General features: G+C 39.6%; 1 protein-coding gene across 10 annotated transcripts in view; it reads right to left on the bottom strand.

Annotated features, from left to right (window-relative positions):
* The window catches only part of ALDH1A2 (aldehyde dehydrogenase 1 family member A2), a 186,125-nt gene that overhangs the window by 2,993 nt on the left and 163,434 nt on the right, over positions 1 to 19,698 (bottom strand). For all 10 annotated transcript variants that reach the window (XM_053955249.1, XM_053955246.1, XM_053955245.1 and 7 more), the window contains 7 exons: positions 18,059 to 18,187; positions 17,815 to 17,928; positions 8,775 to 8,877; positions 6,141 to 6,325; positions 5,240 to 5,404; positions 4,645 to 4,802; positions 3,789 to 3,863 (listed from right to left, as the gene is read on the bottom strand). In XM_053955249.1, the coding sequence (XP_053811224.1) occupies positions 3,789 to 3,863; positions 4,645 to 4,802; positions 5,240 to 5,404; positions 6,141 to 6,325; positions 8,775 to 8,877; positions 17,815 to 17,928; positions 18,059 to 18,187 (929 nt within the window). The remainder of the gene's footprint in view (positions 1 to 3,788; positions 3,864 to 4,644; positions 4,803 to 5,239; positions 5,405 to 6,140; positions 6,326 to 8,774; positions 8,878 to 17,814; positions 17,929 to 18,058; positions 18,188 to 19,698) is intronic.

The following is a 19,698-nucleotide window of genomic DNA, read 5'->3' as shown; positions in this document are numbered from 1 at the left end:
TTGAGTAATGGAGAAGTCTCTTTATGTTATTAGTGGAGTTGTGTCTTCCATATGCTGTGTCTGTAAAGCAAACACTGTCCCCACCTCAAAACAGGTACAGTCCAAGTCTGGAAGTAGAATATTTTTTCCATATTAACTCAATGAGGATTTTTTTGCAAGAGTTCTTACAGACATTTGTTTCTTGGTTGATTTTTTTATCCTTACCCCTAAGACACACACAGTATTGCTCTATTACTTATATTAAAATGTAGAACATGCTGGTATGGATATGATGTTAGTATGTTTGCTATTTGACACTGCCTTCCCTCTGGATTCTCCTGTGCAGGACTTAATGCCAACTGAACCATAAAGAATATTTCAGAGGAATTCCTCAGAATCTCCTTCTAGTAAGTGTTTCAGAATGGAGTGAGTGGCCACTATTTAAGGTAATTAAATCGCTCTGCAGGCCCCCACTGTTGCATAACCCATTTTGTATTTACTTCTACACTGCTGATTTTACAGAAAATACAACATTGGGGTGAAACTCCTGTAACCTTCCTTGGAAAGTTAATTCATTTGAGCAGAAATATCAGTATTTACCAGCCCATGTCACTTCATCTGCAGTTTTGAAAGCTGATGTGCCTGTTGGCTTGAGAAGCCTTATACATGATATAGTGGTCAGTATTTAGGGGATACAGTAGACTGATGATTCAATAGGAAGTTTTAAGATTTACCAGAGTCTAAGTACCTGCAAGCAAATATTAGTGAAGACTTTTTTACATGTAAAAGGTTCCCATTGAGCTGACCCATGCCACCCCCACCTTTCAGTAGAAAGTGGTGGATTTGTCTCCAAAGAATGACCAAAAACTTTAGCTGTTTATCAGAAGCATTCCCTTAGGGTTCAGTGGAAGCTGTCACCAGGAACTGCCTGGAGCCCAATAACTAATGGTGGTGTCTGTGTGGAAGTTTCTGGATTCAGCAGGGCTGCTGTGTAGCTCCAGACACCCATTGGACACATTTTTGCAAGCCAATAGATAACCCAGCTGACAGCAGCAAGTGACTTTATGTACATTCCAAATGCCACTTGATCTCTCATCTTGGTCTGCCAAACAAAATTAGAGACAGTTTTTGTCTGTTTCTTCAGCTCATGGCTTCAGGACTTTACATGTTTTTGGTTTTGTTTTTTTTTTTTTAATCATCAATAGTTTGGAGAAGGACAATTGTGATGAATTCTAAGGCAAATATTTTTTGAAAGTTAAAAAGTTACACTGGCTGAATAGGAAGATGGGTTATGCCAGGCACTCAGAGCAGAAGAGTCAGTGTGTGTTCACTTAAAGAGCTCGATTGTCCCCACAGCCTAATACAGGGAGCAAAACCACCCTATTCCATGGCCACTCTGGCTCTTCTGGGATTGCAGTTTGGTATCAGAGTGAGAACAAAGATTGTGTCTGTGAAGAGGAAGGAGCCCATGGGTCAAATCTGCATGGTGCTGTCCCCTGATTGTGTAGGTGTGAGGGAAGGGGAACAAAATGCTTTTAAAGAAGAAATATTACATATTCTCTTCCCTTCCTCAGACCAGGAGGAAAAAAGATATGAGAATTACAACTCCAAGCCATTCTCCTGCTTGCACTTGTTTTTCAGAATGCAGGTGTGCAGTGATGTATCTCAGAACTATCCATACAATAACAATTCCTATGACATTAAAGGAGAGTTCTGAAGTAGAATGGCACTTCCTTCCCTTGAAGACATTTGGACAGAGGCCAGAATTTTGGGGAGCTCTAATATAAAATAACCACATGTGGCTATCTGGGGTGAATCACACAAATTTTTAGTTACAGCAGTTAAATTTTGCGTCTCCCAGATAAGAAGCTTTAAAGAAACATGAATGAAGAAAACCCCAAACCCATGCCTTGTAGACCTCTTCAGGGATACAAGAATATTGTAAGTAGTCTTAATGCAATCAGAAATTGCATTATTTTGTGTACTCTACCAGGATGCACATACCCTGCTACCTTTTGTGGGAGTGTAAAATGAGCATAACAGTTCTCAACTTTGTGTTGATTTTTTTGCCCATGTGTGATGATAACCTGCGAATTTAAATGCAGGACCAGAACAAGTCCCAGATGCAGTGCTAGCACAGTGGCCCATTTATGATCTGGCTGTAACTCAGTGTTACCTTAGCAGTGACACACTTATGTATAGACACTTTTTTTTCTGTAATTGCCCAACTCAACATTATTTATGCTGTAAAATGTATGCCTTAAAAATAAGAATGTAGGAAACTAGCATTTTAATAAAAAGTATGCAAGTATTAATGCAGGGTGGAGGAGGTGAGTTAGAAGGTGATATCTGATCAAAGAAGTTCTGAAAGGAGTAGAATAATTACTCATAGGTAGGTTTTCCTGCATCTTTGTGAGATGAAGATTATTGCCATTCCAAACATTTATTGTTTATGATGAATACTTTCAAAGCTGTAATGGGAATCAAGTGTGCAATTACCACAGATTTTTCCATGAGAGCTGGGATGCTGCCTGGGTTCCCCCCCTTTTAAGAGCTCTGCAACATTGATATGTGAATATTTTGCTTGCAGTTGAACCTCCCTGGAGTCAGTGGGGTCACCCCTGGGTGTCAAGTTACTCATGTGCTCCATCGAGCTTAGTAGTTTTAGAATATTTTCACAATGATAAGAGTTAGATGACCTGACATATTTATGCCAGTGTGAGATCACCTCATAACTCATGAATGTGAATAGTATGAATGTGTTATTCAAAGTACTCCCTAACGAGGAAAAATACTTCAGACTACATAAAGCTTATTTTATAGATCAAGTTGTATACTTCAACATATTTAAAGTTTTAAAGAGTTTGACCTTACTTTAGTTTTACTGTTGAGTTTGCCATTAGCCATAAGCTATTTTGAAAACTTAGGTGAGACATATCTGGTACACATACCTCCTGCACAGAAATTAATTGAATCCTTGGTATGTAACCAATCTGGGGCTGATGCAATTGCTAAACTTCCTTGTGATTGTAATGAGAATGAGAAACTGGTAAGACTTTAAATTAGGTACATGGGCCAATATTTAAGTGTGGAGCTCCATTTCAAAATATTTGGCACTTAGTGCTAAATGGAATGACAGAAGGCTTTATAATGGCAAGTGGTTTTCTTCAAAGAGATGTAAACACATTTGTTTCCTTCTCTTTGCCTGATTTCATTGTTTAAAAATCTGCAAGCTGATAACTTTTTTATAAAATTCAAATGCACCTATATTAATAAATATAGGTTTATATTTATATATTTATATATTTATATATATATTTATATGAAGAAAGGAAAGGAAAAACTACCAAGAGAGGCACAATACATGGCAAAACAACTCTGAAACAAATACAGCAAACCAGTCAACAAGTACTCAGCAGCACCAAAGAGAGAGTCTTTCAGAAAAGTGATGCTTAATATGGTTTAAAAAAATCTTCCAGAAAACACAGGTTACAAGTCCAGAAAAATACTCAGAAATTTTCAGTTCCTTTCAGGATAAGAAGAGAATTCCACTAAGTTAGTTTGCAGTGTTAGTAAAAAAAAAAAAAAAAAAAAAAAAGAAAAAAAAAAAAAAGAAAAAGAAAAAGGTGGTCTTACAATGCAAATCAACTGCATTTAGAACCAGCAATAATGATTAAAGGTCACCTTCTATTACACCCTGATTCTCAGGTTGGAATATTTCTGGGTCTTAATTTGCAGGGAAGCATTCACTAATGTTTATTAAGTTATAGAGTTGAAAACAATTTAGAAAACAGCAGTGGAATACTTACATCTCTCTCCCATTGCCAGACATTTTGAATCCTCCAAAAGGACTTTGGGCATTTAAGGCATTGTAGCAATTTATCCTGTAACAGGAGGAGGCATTAAGTCCAGCTGCACTGCCAGAAAGACCTTTGGATAACTCAGAGAGAGGCTGAAACTTGTGGAGCTAAGGACACTCTATACCTCTTAGTTAATAATCAACTTGTTTCATGTTGAAAAGAAATGAGGGATTTATGCTACAAAAACAACAGGCTGCTTCTCACTCCTAAGGAGAATTGGATTTGACCTGTGAAGGCAGGAGGAGAGCACCATACCCTTGGATACCTCTTCAGTAATGAACTGTTAATCTGCTGCCAAACCTCAGTGCCAATTTATAACAAAGCTGTTAGATTTGACTTTGCCCTTTTTCTTCCTAGTTTCTTGCAGATCTTTACTCAGGTTTGACATACTAAATTGTAAGCTACTGAGGTCTAGAGTTGGGATTCCCCATTCCTAAAGACTGGAGAGGAGGTGTCCCCTGAGTTCCTTAATGTTGTAGAAAGTAGGTAATCCTTTATGCCTTTAGTAAACCCTCCCAGGTTTCCTGTGCTCCCCAGAAAGGATCGTTTATCCTGGTTGTTTTCAGTAAAGCCGCTCAGCAGTGGCTGCCGTGCTCCTGGGAAGCAAGGTGCTTTCCAGCTCCAGCAGCATTCCCCAGCACTGAGCAGCCACAGAACCTCCCCACTGCTGTTCCATGGCTTGCCCAGTGATCCACTACTAGGATGGGCTGCATAAATATTCTTAACAAAGAGTGCAAAACTGAAGTGAAATTATGATAGTGAGTCAAACTCTTTTATCTTCGGGAGTGGGATAACTTCTGCTTACCAGACTGTCCCAGCCTGCATTGCTGAAGAGACTGTCAGGGCCTTGTTTATGTCATTTGTAAAGACAGCAGCTACCAGCCCAAAATCAGAGTTGTTGGCTCTCTCTATAACTTCATCCATGGTTTTAAATCTCAGTATTTCTTGAACAGGCCCAAAAATCTGCAACAAAGATTAATAATTAATAAACTACCCACATCAGAGGCATTCTATTCTTGTTTTATTCTGCTTTCTTAATTATCTTCCCTCTCCTATTATACTCTTCAAAATTTCCCACAGCAAAATTTAGTGATAAATAGTGATAATATCTGTCTGTAAAAATGCATGCATTTTCCAAAGCAGGTGCCTCAGGGGAACTTGTCCATTCTACCCATATCTCTTCTTTGATATCTGACACCTTACAGTCAGTGACAAAAAATTGAGCTTCCTTACCCAGCTGTTGTCACTTGCTGTGTGTATAAGGAGTTCTGAAAAGATTTATTTTTTTTTAATATGATCATAATTTTCACTCTGAAGGTTTTGTCTTAGGAATTAAACAAAAGAAAAAAAAAGTAATATTTAGGACATTTTAAGAAGATCTTGTCCACATATGTGAATACCTCCTCCTTGGCAATCCGCATGTCATCTGTTACATTGGAAAACACCGTAGGTTCAATGAAGAATCCCTTTCTTCCCAGCCCCTTTCCCCCACATTCAAGTTTTGCTCCTTCAGTAATGCCACTTTGAATCAGCTCCAAGATCTTGTTGTATTGTTTTTTATCAATCTGAAAGAGAGAAAAAGCTGTTTGATGTGCAGACCATGTACTTGACAACCAATTCCAAATAGGTGCTTTTAGACAAGTCATGTTCCAGTGAGTTGGTTCCTGCTTCCATTCACTGCTCTTTGAGCTGCAGATGCCAAAGATCTACAAGCAGGTGCTGACTGTGACTTCGGACTCAGACTTCTTAAGATGTGTCACCTTATGTTTGTGGCTTAACCCAGTCTCTTGCTAAACAATCTAGTATATAAGCACAAAAAAAGCAGATCATTAGGTTTTGTCCCAGATTAACTTCCTAAAAATGTTATAAGGCCAGCTATGTATTAGTGGCAGGAACATTTTATAAAGACTTATTTCTGATTATGCCCATCTTCTGCTTAGAATTTCTGAATATCCAAGCACAGTTATGGTTGTAGACAGTTCTTGACAGTTAAGCGCTCACAGAGGCTTTTAAGAGCTTCTCACAGTTTACAGCTGTATTTTGGGGGCTGAAGATCCAAATCTTGCTCTTAAAACTTGGAGGCAAACATTGATATTTAAACTGAGATTTTTTTTATTTAACAAGAAATACCTCACAGCTGCACAGCTTATTTACTCCTTTAGAATTTTAATCTTGAAAGCATGTATTGTGTCAGCTACCCTGGATCTTGAGTGAGTGTTCACTGACTGATCTCTGACTTAGTGGAGATCAAATACTTCCAGGCACCTCCAGAGCTGTAGAGCCAATGCCCTACTTCTTTACCTGTGGACCTTGCTCTGTAGTTGGGTCAAAAGGACTCCCCACAACTCTCCTCTTTGCACGTTCTACACTTCTTCTAACAAACTCTTCGTAGATTGATTCTTCCACGTAAATCCGTGAGCCTGCAGTGCAGCATTGACCTTGATTGAAGAAGACTCCTTGGTGAGCTTGTTCCACAGCGTAGTCCACTGAAAAACAAGACAGCACATGTTGCACTGGAACAGTGTGGGCAAATCTGCCTTTGCACCAGTGCTGTGTGTATTACACAGTGTCGCATTCCTGAAACTTCAGTAGTAGCATTTGGTTAAATAAAACTAAATCAAGATATCCTGTAGTTGTGTCAGGTCAGAAATGAGGATGATTCCCACTGGAAAAGCTAAGACGGTGCCTTAGAAGTCAATAGGAGTAAGATATGCAAGAACAACTTCACCAATGTCTTATATCCAGCAACATGTCATTTACCAAGTAAAAACATTAAGGGAACCTCAGGAGCAGGATGTGCCCCACATAAATACATCTGACTGGGTCACTATAGGAAAAGAAAATTTGTCTGTGATCCCAGGTTGGCAATGGGTTATTAATACTTCCTGTGGGAGAACTACAGCAAACCAAATACATGGGAGAATTTGGCTTTGATAATGGCAAGACCTGTCCTTCCCAAAAAAGCCAGATTCTTTTTCTGCAACATAAAAATTTCCTCTTGGCCCATGCAGATGACTGGTAAAGCCTTAAAATTATAGGTCTGTTATAGAAAAATCAACCCTCTAACTTCCTTGGAGGTACAACTAACACATTCTGTCCAAGCAGGACAGAGGATCTGGTCATATTTAGACTTTCAAGGCCACATTCTTACTTTGGATGTAATAACTCTCTAGACAAGAATAATGAATTAATCCCTAAACAGTGATGCCCTACAGCACTTTAATACCTCTGTTACCAGTTGTAGCACTTTGGAACATTGCTTAAAGTATAATTTTTTATGGACTAAACAAAGCAACAGTGCTTTACTTTCAGCACATTCTAGACAACTCTGTCTAACAGAAATGTCTTTTTATGCCCTCAGTGTTGTCTTAAGAAAAATTATGTGGGGTGTTCCCTGGACCACATTTAAATTTTCCCTGGCAGCTCCATGGAGATCGAAAGCACTAGTGGATAGCTGTGATTAACTAATGTTTCTTCTCTATTGTTAACATTTTTTCACCATGAGGGGCTCTAACCATTTTTCTTTGTTTTTTTGGTGCACTAAACCTTCAACAGCTTTATCATGCTTTTTGCTAACTTTTGGCACACAGTGTTCCTCAAGCAGGACAAAGAACTCCTTTGGAACAGTAAGCCAGTTGCTGTTTTAAAATAATCAGAGCCATGAAGTTTAAATCTTAGGCCAAGTACTGGAGGTCATAATTGTGGGAAGATCAGAGAGCAATTGTCCTTCCCCCATGGAAGGTCATAACACAGATGTGCCCCTGGCATATGTCACTCTACTAGAAATGTTTAGGTGTTCAAGTGTGAGTTAGCAGGTGAGGGACATTTGAGGTGTGGTGGTATCTGGTGGGAGGTGGAGATGAGTAACTGGGGTAGAAGGCTGGAATATCTATGTCTGGCTCCAGCTGACAAGAGTTTTTTTAGCTTACCAGGATGACTGGCTGAAATTTCAATCCTTGGCTTGGTAAAGCACTTCTTTGTAGAAAAGCTGCCGGAAGTTGTCAAGCTTTCCCTAGTTTTTCAGATATTGATACGTTTTGAAAATGGATACAGGATTGTAACCATCTCTTGTAATTGCTGCTATTCAAAATCATTCTATTCACTTCCCTCTTTTAAATGAGAAGACCAAATCCTTATGTGTCTTTTTATTGGGGTTGCAAAGTTCTCAGAAAGGGCATTGAGTACAGTGTGCCTGCACGCAGCCTGAAACAAGAGCTCAGAGCAAGGTGTGAACCATCTCATTCGTTAGCTTCAAAACCTCCTAATTTAGATATCAACATTGTAACTATTTTGTTGCTGATCATTTAAGCAGAAACTTCCAGTTTGTGCTTATATCCTATCCTAAACAGCTGTCCTGTACCTTCTCAGGTGCCAGAAATCTCAGCTGCACAACATCATACATCTGCCAAAATTTTCAGCTCCCTGCAGACAGTGGCAGTGAGGATATTTCAATACACAATTCTGTAGCTGTGAAAATTTTAAAAATGGAATAATCTCCCTTTACAGCTGCTTAACAAAGGATACTACACTGACTAGATTAACAAGTCAAGTGTACATAAAAGTCGTCCCTTTTTATAATTGCTTTGAACAAAAAAAATCACAGATTCTCCAGATTTAAATCACCTTGCTGCAGTGCATAGGATGGCAAATGCGTGTGGGAGTAACTGTGAAAAACACCATGTCTATATGCTTGGTTATAACCTTTTTTCTGCTCTCTTGTTGACTATGAATCTGTGGGTTCAAAAATTGTATTTTATAAAAGATAGCACACCTTAGATTGCTTCTATAACACTGAAAATTGCCATTAGATACAGCTGTATTGCTTCACTTCACTTTACATGAAAGATGTGCCCTAAAAATAGTTAAAAAAAAAAAACAAACTGAAAAAACATCATGCAATCATGTTTTACCAAAAATATGGAAGTGCTGACTTACAATCAGCATCTGCGAAAATAATGTTTGGGCTTTTCCCACCCAGCTCCAGTGTAACTCTCTTCAAATTACTCCTTCCAGCTGCTTCTTGGATCAGCTTCCCAACCTGAAAGGAAATGGAGACACATTTTACAGGGAGTGTAGTCATACAGTTAATTTTAACAGCCAGGGTTGGCTATCAGTAGAGCAGAGCTTTAAATAATCCAACAGGTCCTTTGTTCCAAACATATTCTCATCAGTAGTGGATAGCTTTCCTTTTTTTTTTTTTTTCCCTAGAAATTGAGAGGGGATAAGGCACAGCACTAAGTTTGTGTACCATCTACCCCTGTACAGTTATGTTAAAATGGTTTCTTTTAGGATATTTTAGGAGAGCTGAATTAGAAATTTGAAATGGATGTGACTACAATTGCTTCCATCCAAACCACTGACATGTTCACAAGACTTAATACATCAAATTTTGATGCAATCATCTTCCTCCTCTGCAGGATTAACAGCACAGAGCAGAATACCAAGTAGGCAAGAAGTTACAAAAGCACCATCCCAGACCTGACCCACAGCTGCACCACAGATAATCTTAATATGGGTTGAGGAGGTCAAAATCACCTCCAAAATGTCTTTGTAGATTCTGGGGTCAGCTGGAGCAGCCACAAATTGCAGATCTCACCAATGAACATGAGCATAGATTAAATGGAGTAGCAATCTGACAGATTTGACATGCTTCCACATCAGTACAGTTGGAGGGGCAGCTGTGCTCCCTGGAAACTCTCCTCTCCCTGGATCAACAAATCCAAAATAGATCAGCTTTTGTACTGTTGTATTGTAACTGTGACCATTTTGCAGCTAAGGAAGTAATCACTGGTAGATTTAGGCTCCTACACAGGACTAAAAGTACCTATTGAATACTGAGAAGCCTAAGAACCTTGGTAAGTGCTTTATTTTAACTGGGACATGTTTTAATGTCACACAGAAAGTTAGAGGTGAAGTGAAATGGGAGTGAGTCCAGAGCTGGGCTTTTTTCTCCATGTAGTACTCTAGTTGCTCTGTTTTCTATTTCTAAGGTTATGTGAGTGAAATTCCCTGCAACAAGGGGTTAATGGATGAGAAGCTGAACCTCTTAGAAAATTGAAGGCAGTCTGCTAGAGAAAGTTATGTCAGCACTGGAGTAATCAGAAAGCAAATGAAACAGAAACCAGGGCCCCCAAAGGAAAAAAAAAAAAGGAAAAACCCCACAGGATAATGAAGGAATTGTGAACCACTTCATGTACCTTTGTGATTAACTGTTTATCTGGTGATACCACAGTTGAGTGTGACTGAGGTTTTTTCTTAAAAAAAAAAAAAAAAAAAAAAGGAAAAGCTTTTTTTCTTTACCCCTGTATTGATGGAATGGAGTGTTGACATTATCATGAAATTCCTTGCATATCCCCTTAATTGGAGCTGATTTTATTGCTATGTTTGACTGACAGCCAGAAGTGAACCTGAAAAAAAAGGATCCTTTTTGCCTTCCACCCCCACCACATATATTGAGCACGTCATCTGGAAATTCCATCCTCTCAAACTGTGCTGAAAATGTACACTGGAAACCAGAGTTCTGTGTTTATAGCCCGTGCCAGCCAATGCCATTCACACCCTCACTGCCTTGAACCTCCCTCTCTCAAAGAACAGCAACCAGGTATTTCCCCTCAAAAATTCACAAAGAGCAGGACAGACCAAGAAAGCCAAAGCAATGTGTCTCTCTGCTTTCCATTCTGCTTTAATGTCAAAACACTTCTGTATATGTAAGTAAAGATTTTGAAAGGATTCCATGCAAATAAGTATGTATGTCCAAGTATAGTCCATATTCAAGTCCAAAGGGCTTTGAGACACTGGTGTTAATTTGGAAAAGTGTAGTCTGATGTATTTTTAATACAGGGAAGTTGTCAAGTTTCCCAGTAAAAACTTAATAGAAGGCTTCACTGTGTCTTTCCTGTTAGAGATCAGTGTAGACATCAGGATGGTGGGGTTCATGCTGCTCAGCATTTTTGTTCACTGTGCTCCCGTTGTGCCCTGTGCGCTTACAAGTTGAGAAAAGTCTCAGGGAAGGCACCAGCACCGTGGTTATTTAGTGACAAAGGCGGCCTTTTGTGACTGAGCCTCTCTTTATGGAGAAAGACAGCATGAAAGGGATAAGTGATAGTGTTGCAATCTGCCTGGGCTTTCAGGACACGCTTCCCGCGGTGTCTCTCAGCTCGATCCCTGAGCTCCCAATAGGCAGCACAGCCCGGAGAGGGAACGCTGGAAGAGAGGACTCCCCCACAGATAATGGAGCTGTGTGATTATTCAGCAGGAATGTTGGCAGAGAAAGCCTTGACTCCCCAACCTTGTTTTGAATAGGCTTCAAGATTGATATCAGGAGTATCCCCGGATAGCTTGTGAAGTACCATAACCTTGTAAGCTGCATGGAGGGTGAGGCAGATGTAATTTGGTCCATCTCAAAGAAAACAATTTGTTATGCAGATCAACAAAAACAAAGATTAAAAAAGTAGTTTGAGGCGCTCCTGTGCAACAAAGCTATTTGAAGGATAGTCCTGGAAGGGTCTGTTTCTGGTCTGTCAATGGTGTGGCACTGGGCAGCGAGAATGTATCATGATCTAAAACATTTGATTGTTGTTTATTTTTGCCTTCTCTATATGGAAGTTTAATGTCTCTTTCAAGAGGAGGCTTAAGCAGTCACGTTTTAAATACTTTGTGTAGAAATTTTAAAATGTTTGTTGCCTTTTATGTTCTCTTAATTTTCCGTTTTCAGACAGAAATCTGCATTTCTAAAGGGTATAGGTGTGTTTGCCTGTTACTGTTAGAGCACTCAAAGTCTCATGAGACAAAAGCAAAACTCCAAGGTTTGTGCTACTTCCTCTTCAGCTCTGTCATTCAGAATGTCTGAGTTTTCCTCTGCTCTGAACCCTCCTTTGCTCACAGATAAACAGTAAATCATCAGGGAACACCTGAATATAGGGGAGCTGCAGTCTAGCTGAACAGCAGGTTATTTTCCTGACACTGCCACAGACAAGACAGTGAAGGGAAGAACTGCACAGGGAGATGTATGGATTAAAATATTCCATGAACAGTGCAAAATATGACAGAGGAGATATACATCATCGGTTAGTTAGGTGTTTTAAATAATATCCTCTATACCTTTCTTGGGATATTGAAAGAATATCTGTAGGACAGTAAGTGGTTCAAGTTACAAGAGATTAAGTTTTGTGGAAATGATGTGGCCAGACAGAAATTTTCAATGTTTTCTGGAAGTACAGTTTTCTCTCTCCAGCTATTGAGACACTGGATGTCGTTGTTTTGGCAAAGCCCTCAAACCCATGCTGCTGCTCACTCAGTCTGCCTTATTTTTTATGAATTCCAGATTATATGCAAAATCTTTCTGACGAGTATTTAAGAGCCTCCTGGCATGTTCAGGGTGTGTCTCCTGCAATGACAAGCGACTTTGGAATACTGGCACAAAGAAGAGCAGCTTTATTTGACTGTGCAATGTCCTATGTGGGGAACAGCCCTGAGAAGAGCCTACTGAATAGTACAGCACAAGTGTAAAGGCAATCCTAAACACAAATTCCTGGACAGAATCCTAAGCTATAAATGGCTCATTTGTTCCATAGGTTAAATCCTGGCTCCATGGAAGTCTGTGGCTAAACTCCTGCTAATGTTAATAGGACTGATACACCATCCTGTTTGTATTGGATTTAAGAAGGTGATTCCTTTTGACATGCATCTTTCGTAGGCAAAGAGACACAACAGTTGCCCAGGAACAGTTTCCTAAATGCTACCAAAAACACAAAGGAAGGAGAAGGGAAACAACTTCTCATTCAGGAGGTACAAGCTGTGCAAGATAGGATCCAAAAGATTCCACAGGAGTAGGAATGAATGCTAATGTAGCCTCCCTAAATCCTTACACAGGGCATGTGTGTAGCACCATAAGCTCACAGACTTCTCGGGACAGGTCAAATCACCTTTAGGATTCTTATTGCTAAAGTAGAAAATGCCAGGTTGCAATTCTTCATGAAGCCTAAAACCAGCAAGAGACTGCGTGATCCAGAAGAGCTCACACAACCCATCGCCTGTGCAGTAGGAAGACATTCTGTCTACATCATGCATTGGGACATTCATCTCACTTTGGAAATGAAAGGAGAATCCTGCTGAGTAAATTAGAATCAGTGGTAATACAGCTGTTAGCTACAAACATTTGTTTGGCATGAATCAATCTCAACTCTCCTGTAGTTTGCTTTGATGGTCTCTCTAGTATCTTGTTGACTAATGATGAGATCATGGTTTGTTAATCTAAGTGCATAAAGAAAACATTCTGCCAAGCAAAATGCAGACTCTTTTGCTGGGGTTTATTGCAGTTGTTTATAGACCTTTTGTTTACACAGGCATCCAAACCAATTTGTTGGATATTTATTTGGGTTACTCTACAGAGCTGCCTGAACACAGACCTGAATCCTATCTTAAATCTGTCTGCATTTTAATGGGTTGTAGTTTGAACAAAGTAGAAACCAGCCACTTAGGATACATTTCTTGTTGGCCAGAACTTCAAATGTTTTGTGTGCTATCTATAATTCTCATCTTGAGAGCATTTAACAACTGGAGGGAGTTGTAAGCCAGTCTGATTTGGAGGTTACACATTTGGTTTTAAACAGAAGTTATTAGAACTCATTAAACTTTTGCAACAATCAAAATACAATTTTTATCCCAGGCAGGGCTTTAAATCTGCATTCTAAAATATGTATAACATCTTACTCTCCATAATCATCTCTAATTTTAAACCCAGAGCATACTGCCCTCAACTATTTCCTGTGTACCAGGAACTTCTGGGTACACCATCCCGACTCCACTTCCAGTTCAGATGGAGCACACAGGTAGTGACTTGGGCAGACAGCTCACAGCAGGAAAATGGCTGTATTTGCAAAGCCTTAACTGAGCTCACAGATTTGAATGGAAATAAAGGCAAATTAAAAGTAAACTGGCTTCTGATGGCTGCTTTTCTCTGATATTTGAAGGCCTTTCACCTTTTTTGCATAGCAAAAGTTCTTTCAGAGAATAAGAAAATATGAAGAAACTCTTTGCATTTCTGGTATGTGTAAAAATTGTCCCCTCATCAGCATTTGTCTTGGAAATACATAAAGCCCACTGTTACTTTACTGAGCAAGAGACTTGTAGAGCATCTGTACTTCTGAGCACTGCAGCCTAATAACAGACACATGGGAATGCCAGACATCCTGAGTTGGGACCTGTTCTTAAACTCAGAAATTGTAAATTGCTAGTTTTAATTAAATTGTTGCTAATATGTTTTTAAAGGAATTCAGACAGGAATATGTGGAACTGTGAAGAAGCTGAGGCAGAGAGGGCCAAAAGGAAAGGCATGTCCAGTAAACAGTGAGGATAGTGGGACACAGCTGAGCTTTACAGTACCTCTTCCATGCTCCCAGTGAGTGGGAGTTTCACCCTGCAGCTCAGGACCAGAAGGAACAAGGAGAAATTCAGTAAGATGTAATGAGACATGTACATTGATTATGGACTTTCACGGAAAGGTAGGAAAAGGATAGAAGCAACTGTTAACGTGGTCATATTGGCTGGAAGAAAGGTTGGTTATGGCAGTTTAAATTTCTTCTGATTGTGGAAGATGAGGAAAAATGTGTCAGTGAAGCCTGAGAGGAGATTGCTGTAATTAAGGAGGATCATGGATTAGCCTTGGTTCACTAAAACCAGCACAGTAAAAATAAACATTTTGGTTAAAATGACTGTACCAAACAGGCTGCTGAAAAGTGAACCGAAGCAAGCAGAGAAGCCAAGAAAGCTACTGGAATCTAGGGAGGCACAGTATTTTAGGTGGGCTTTCATACTCAGTGTGATTTTATTTCTTTCAGTGTGACAGTTGTCAGAGTGAAATCCATAGCCTGCCAGGTGTTTGCAGAACACTTCCCCTTCCAAGTGAGCTGTGGAGGGAAGAGCTTTGAGATCCATGTACTAGGGGACTGGGAGAGGAAGATGATCCATGGGAGAGTGTTTCATAAAAAGCAGATAGGCTGAGGGATGAAAGAGTTGGCAGACTGTTCTTTGAATGTGTGCAAGCTAACCCATAAAAGGAGGGGCAGCAGGAAAGATGGAGAGAAGTGAAATCAAACAGTAATGGCACCAGAGAAAAAGAGCTCTTTTTGCTTTTTCCTGCATTATTTGGGGGTGGGGGGAGCAAATAGCAGTATTTAAAAAAAATCAGAGCACCTGAGAATCTAAAACCCAGAGAAGAGAGGGCACACTGGATAGCTCTAAACTAGAAATCAGAAGCAGAAGTTGAAAGTTATTTCTGTGTTGTCATTGCATGGGCACGGACTTGAGGCCTCCCAGTCATCAGGAGTGTCAAGAGGTACTGGACTAATGCACGAGTGACAAGGCCATTGGCACATGGAATACAAGTGTCCACATGCACCTCTGGGCTCAGGAAGTGTGTTAGTCCTTGATTGTCAGAAGCTGTGAGGCTGCAGCAAGGAAAGGATCACTCTACACATGGATCACTCTCTTTTTTCTGTGAGCATCTGGTACTGGTCCTGTTGCAAGATAAGGTGTGAGGCTGGAGGGCTCTGTGGTGTGGCTGTGTCAGGCTTTCTTGAGGTAAGGTTGTGAACTTGGCCTTTTGGCTCATATGTCTATGGATTGAGTTCTACAAAAATTGGAATATATTAGCATTCTTTTTTTTTCTTTTTTTTTTTTTCTTTTTCTTTTTTTTTTTTTTTTTTGAAGGAGCAGCCTGTTTTCTGCCTTTCAAGAGCACTGCAGAAAGAAAATCATAATAGCCCATTTTTCTGATTTTTACAGGCAAAGAGAGAGTTTTCATTAGCCATATGTATACTTCAAAGGTAAAGAACTTATATAAAAGAACCTCATAGTGAAAACTTGAGAAAAACCTGTGCTTTAGTATCTCAGTTTGAAGATCTTTGCATTTGTACTGATAGATTTTATCATTAACTTGCCCATCATGAAGTGCCTTAACTAGCACATGGATGCAATGGAGTTACTAGGTGGCGTTTATATACCTATTGGCTATTGGAAATCCCCATCACTGGAGTGTACAGTTGACATGCTTCAGACAAGAACCAGAGAGACAAAATATTGCCATTATTATTTCACTAGAACTTGAAATCTGCTTTGGAGGAGTCAGAGACTCTAGTCCAGCTCATATCAGAACATGGTGTTTAAAATGTTACAATGTTGACTTGCTGTTACAAAAATTCAGTGTTACAGGAAATCAGAAACAATATGGAATAGTTTACACTAACTCTGCATTAAAACGATCCATCTGTTCTTGCTTTAGGTTCTTAAAGAATTGCTTTTTCATCTCTGTAATGCTTTTCACTTCCTATTAGTAAGGCTTTTAAAGGTAGACACTGAGTTAGTATAAAACCCACAGCTTTTGAGTTTAAATGCCTATTAAAACTAAAGCTGTCTGGAACTACAATAAAAATTTATTTTGGCTACAAGAGACAACTTTGAAACCTAACCCATCTGTATTTTTCCTCTTCCAAACAGTGCAACATCCTGTATAATAGAATATTTATCTTAAACAGAGACCACATATCTTTATGAAAACAATTGTTTCAACTTAATTTATGGGGGGTAATCAGCTCATATTAAAATTTTCAGTATTCCAGGATGCTAATCTTAATTGGATACAGGAGATGTAATGACTGCAGTAATTCCATAGAATAATCTGAAATCTGATGTAGCCATTGGCTTAGAATGTAACCTGTGTATATTAGAATCTGAAGTTGTCATTAAAAAATCATTTACAGGCATATAGTAATTACAAAATACCTATGTATGCAAATTAGGCATACGACTGCAGCTACATTTTCCTGGTAATTTAGGTTTGTGTGTGACTTGCAAACTCAATTACGGAATAATTCCACCAGAATAATTTATTTGAAATAATTGAGCTGGTCTCTGCAATCCTTGGGCCCACCAGGGAGATACCCACACATATCTAGCAGGGCTGCATGGTCAGTGAATTTATCAACACAAATCAAAAACAAATTGCCTCACTGTGAAGAGCAGTATCCCTGGGATGCATAAAGCCTTCCACTGCCACGAGTGGGAGTCAAACATATCAAAGGGAGACTGGATCCCTGGGGTTTAGCTCCCTCCATACAATAGTTTGTCAGATTCTGAATTGAAAAGGGCTGGGTTTAGCACTCTCTAAATATAACCAGCCCTGAAACTCCCACAGAGATTCCTTTCTGTCTGCCTTCAGACGATGAGATAAGGCCCCTTCTTCTGTGACTTCAGTCTGGAGTACCTCTGTCATCCCCACCCCAACCCTGATAACAGCCAGCTTGGCACATATTTGAGAGCAAGATGTGATGAGAGTTTTGGGGATTAGTCTTGCCGTAGATTGCAGCCTTCATCTTCAGAGTGAGCCTCCTCTCTAACATCTATCTGCAGCATAGACTCCTAGCAAGGCATTTTGGCATCCAGGACACAACTGTCTCCCTTCATCCTCTGGCCAGCTTCTTTCCATCATTTTGGGAACCAAAACCTTGGGTAATCTCCTTTTCTCCCTGCATTCCTTCCTTTTTAGGCCTCCTCCTCAACCTTAATATACTTGTATGCAGCATCAAAGTTGAAGTATATTTGCAAATTTTGCTCCCTTCCTCCCTCTTCCCCAAGTACGGCAGCATACACAAATTATGGATGTTAAAGCAGCATTTATGTGTGCTATGATATACAAGGGATGTTCTGCCTACTTGCATGTGATTCACATCCTTATAAGCCCACAGGAAATCCCAGCAATATTTTTCCAGGCATATCTCCTGTGCTGAGGTGCTGAGCACAGCAGGGGCTGGAGGAAAGGAGCTGCTTGTGCTTGGGAAGTCCTGTGGTACATAAGTTTAGCTGGGAAGCACAGACCACTGTAATTTAAATGTAGCTCTTTTACCCAGTGGCAGTAAGAAATATAGCACAAGGACTGAAGTATTTATTCATGTTTACAGTAATGTATGAATCCTCTTACCTCAGTGGATCCAGTGAAAGCAATTTTATCAATGCCAACATGAGAGGCTATGGCTGCACCAACAATTGGACCAAATCCTGGCAAAATATTGACAACTCCTGGTGGAAAGCCAGCCTGTCAAAATAGGAATGAATGAAGGTAAGCATGACTTATGAGAACTGTTAGAGCATGTTAAAGCAGGCATGTGCTGGTGGTTCCCTCCCCAGAAGGAGAGACAGACATCACTCCCCTCAATTATTCTTACCTCCTTGATGAGGGCACCCATATAGAGAGCACTGAGTGGTGTTTGTTCTGCTGGTTTAATAACTACTGTATTGCCACAGCACAGAGCTGGAGCAATCTTCCATGCAAACATCAGCAGGGGGAAGTTCCACTGTAGGAAAAAAAAGTTGATAGATGGAAAAATATTGCTGTGGTGTTTTGTTTTCAAGATGTCAAGCTGATACCTCACTTATTTCTCAGGCTGATCCTCAACATAAATCTTTCCCAGCACAAAGCAAGGATTTTTTTTAAATAACTGCCATTAAGAAAGCAACAACAGTGACTTCTTAGTTCTTTCTCTCCTGTTCAAAGAAATACAACCCCCACCTGCAATCTCCATTAAAAAAGTTCAGTTATCTGTTAATTTTTTAAGTCACAACTTTTTACTTAATTTACTGTTTTGCTATTGGCACTTTTAATTCCCCCATGAAAATAGGTCTTGCTTCTGATACATTTGAAAAGAAATGTTTGTTTATGTTGAAGCAGTTTTGGATGTAAATTTCATATCCCATCTTAAGATATAAAATTTATACTCAAAATTATATAATCCTTAATTGATGGCATTGCAATAAAAAGTCCATAAATGTCAATGTTCAATCAAAAGCATTTCATTTTCTTGAAGACTTCTTACTGAGAAATCTATATGGAAGATGTTAAAAGGACAGTAAAAAACAAGTTGAGAAACTCTTTGCTGCTATAAAATTTTGTATTGTCATTCATTGAACTGCAGCAGACGATGTAGTGGATTATATTAGTTCAATGCACAAACATGCCTTGGATAAAGATAAAAGTAACAAGCCTTTTGCACCAAGGCCTGATCCTGGCAGGTTAAGTGGATAGTCCTGCTGATTTTAGTGAAAATGTCAGAGTAATAAAATAACTGTGTTTTCACAATCACTCTTACAAATGCATACAACAGTCTCTTTTAGAAGGAGAATAGAAAATATCAGTCACAGAGTCAGCCACTGGCCAGAACGTGTTGCTGCCTGATGCATATCAGCTGCCACTCTCAGACATCTCTCTAGCCCCTGGCTAGCTTGAAAAAATACACAACTGTCTTTCCTTCACAGAACACCCAATTTTTTACTCCCTCTGTTGTTTATAAACTCCGGAGACAAAGTGATGTTTTAATTCCATCTCAAGTACATAAACCTGGGAGGGGAGCTGTCGGGCCAGCAGCGTGCTAACAGCCTGCACTTCTAATGGCATTGCAAGGAGAGCTCACAGCAGTTTTATAGGGCACTATATAGCCCTGTTTATGCTACAGCACTGCCAAAGAGCACATTTTGATGGAAGCTGGGATGTGAAAGAGGATGAGGAGTTCAGTGTTAGACTTGCTGTTTAATTTTATTTTTGAATAATGTATTTGCTCAGGCAATGGCCAAGCACATGCAGCAGCCTGGGCTGTCCTCTGGGACTGGTAGCGTGGAGGAAATACAGAACAGATCAGCAGTGGTGTTAGAATAGATGGATATGACAGCCATCTTCAGGCTTTGGAGAACAAAACTGAGGGAAGAACGAACATGTACGGTAGATGGCTGGGTACCCTGAACAAAAGTTTACACATCTAACCTAAATAAATCCTGCTTTTGGCATGATCCTCAGCCTATGGCCAAGTTTCTT

The sequence above is a fragment of the Vidua chalybeata genome, chromosome 13, assembly GCF_026979565.1.
Source record: "Vidua chalybeata isolate OUT-0048 chromosome 13, bVidCha1 merged haplotype, whole genome shotgun sequence".
NCBI classification, from domain to species: domain Eukaryota; kingdom Metazoa; phylum Chordata; class Aves; order Passeriformes; family Viduidae; genus Vidua; species Vidua chalybeata.
The sequence above is the reverse complement of the archived record's forward strand: the minus strand, read 5'-3'. Positions and strand labels throughout refer to the sequence as shown.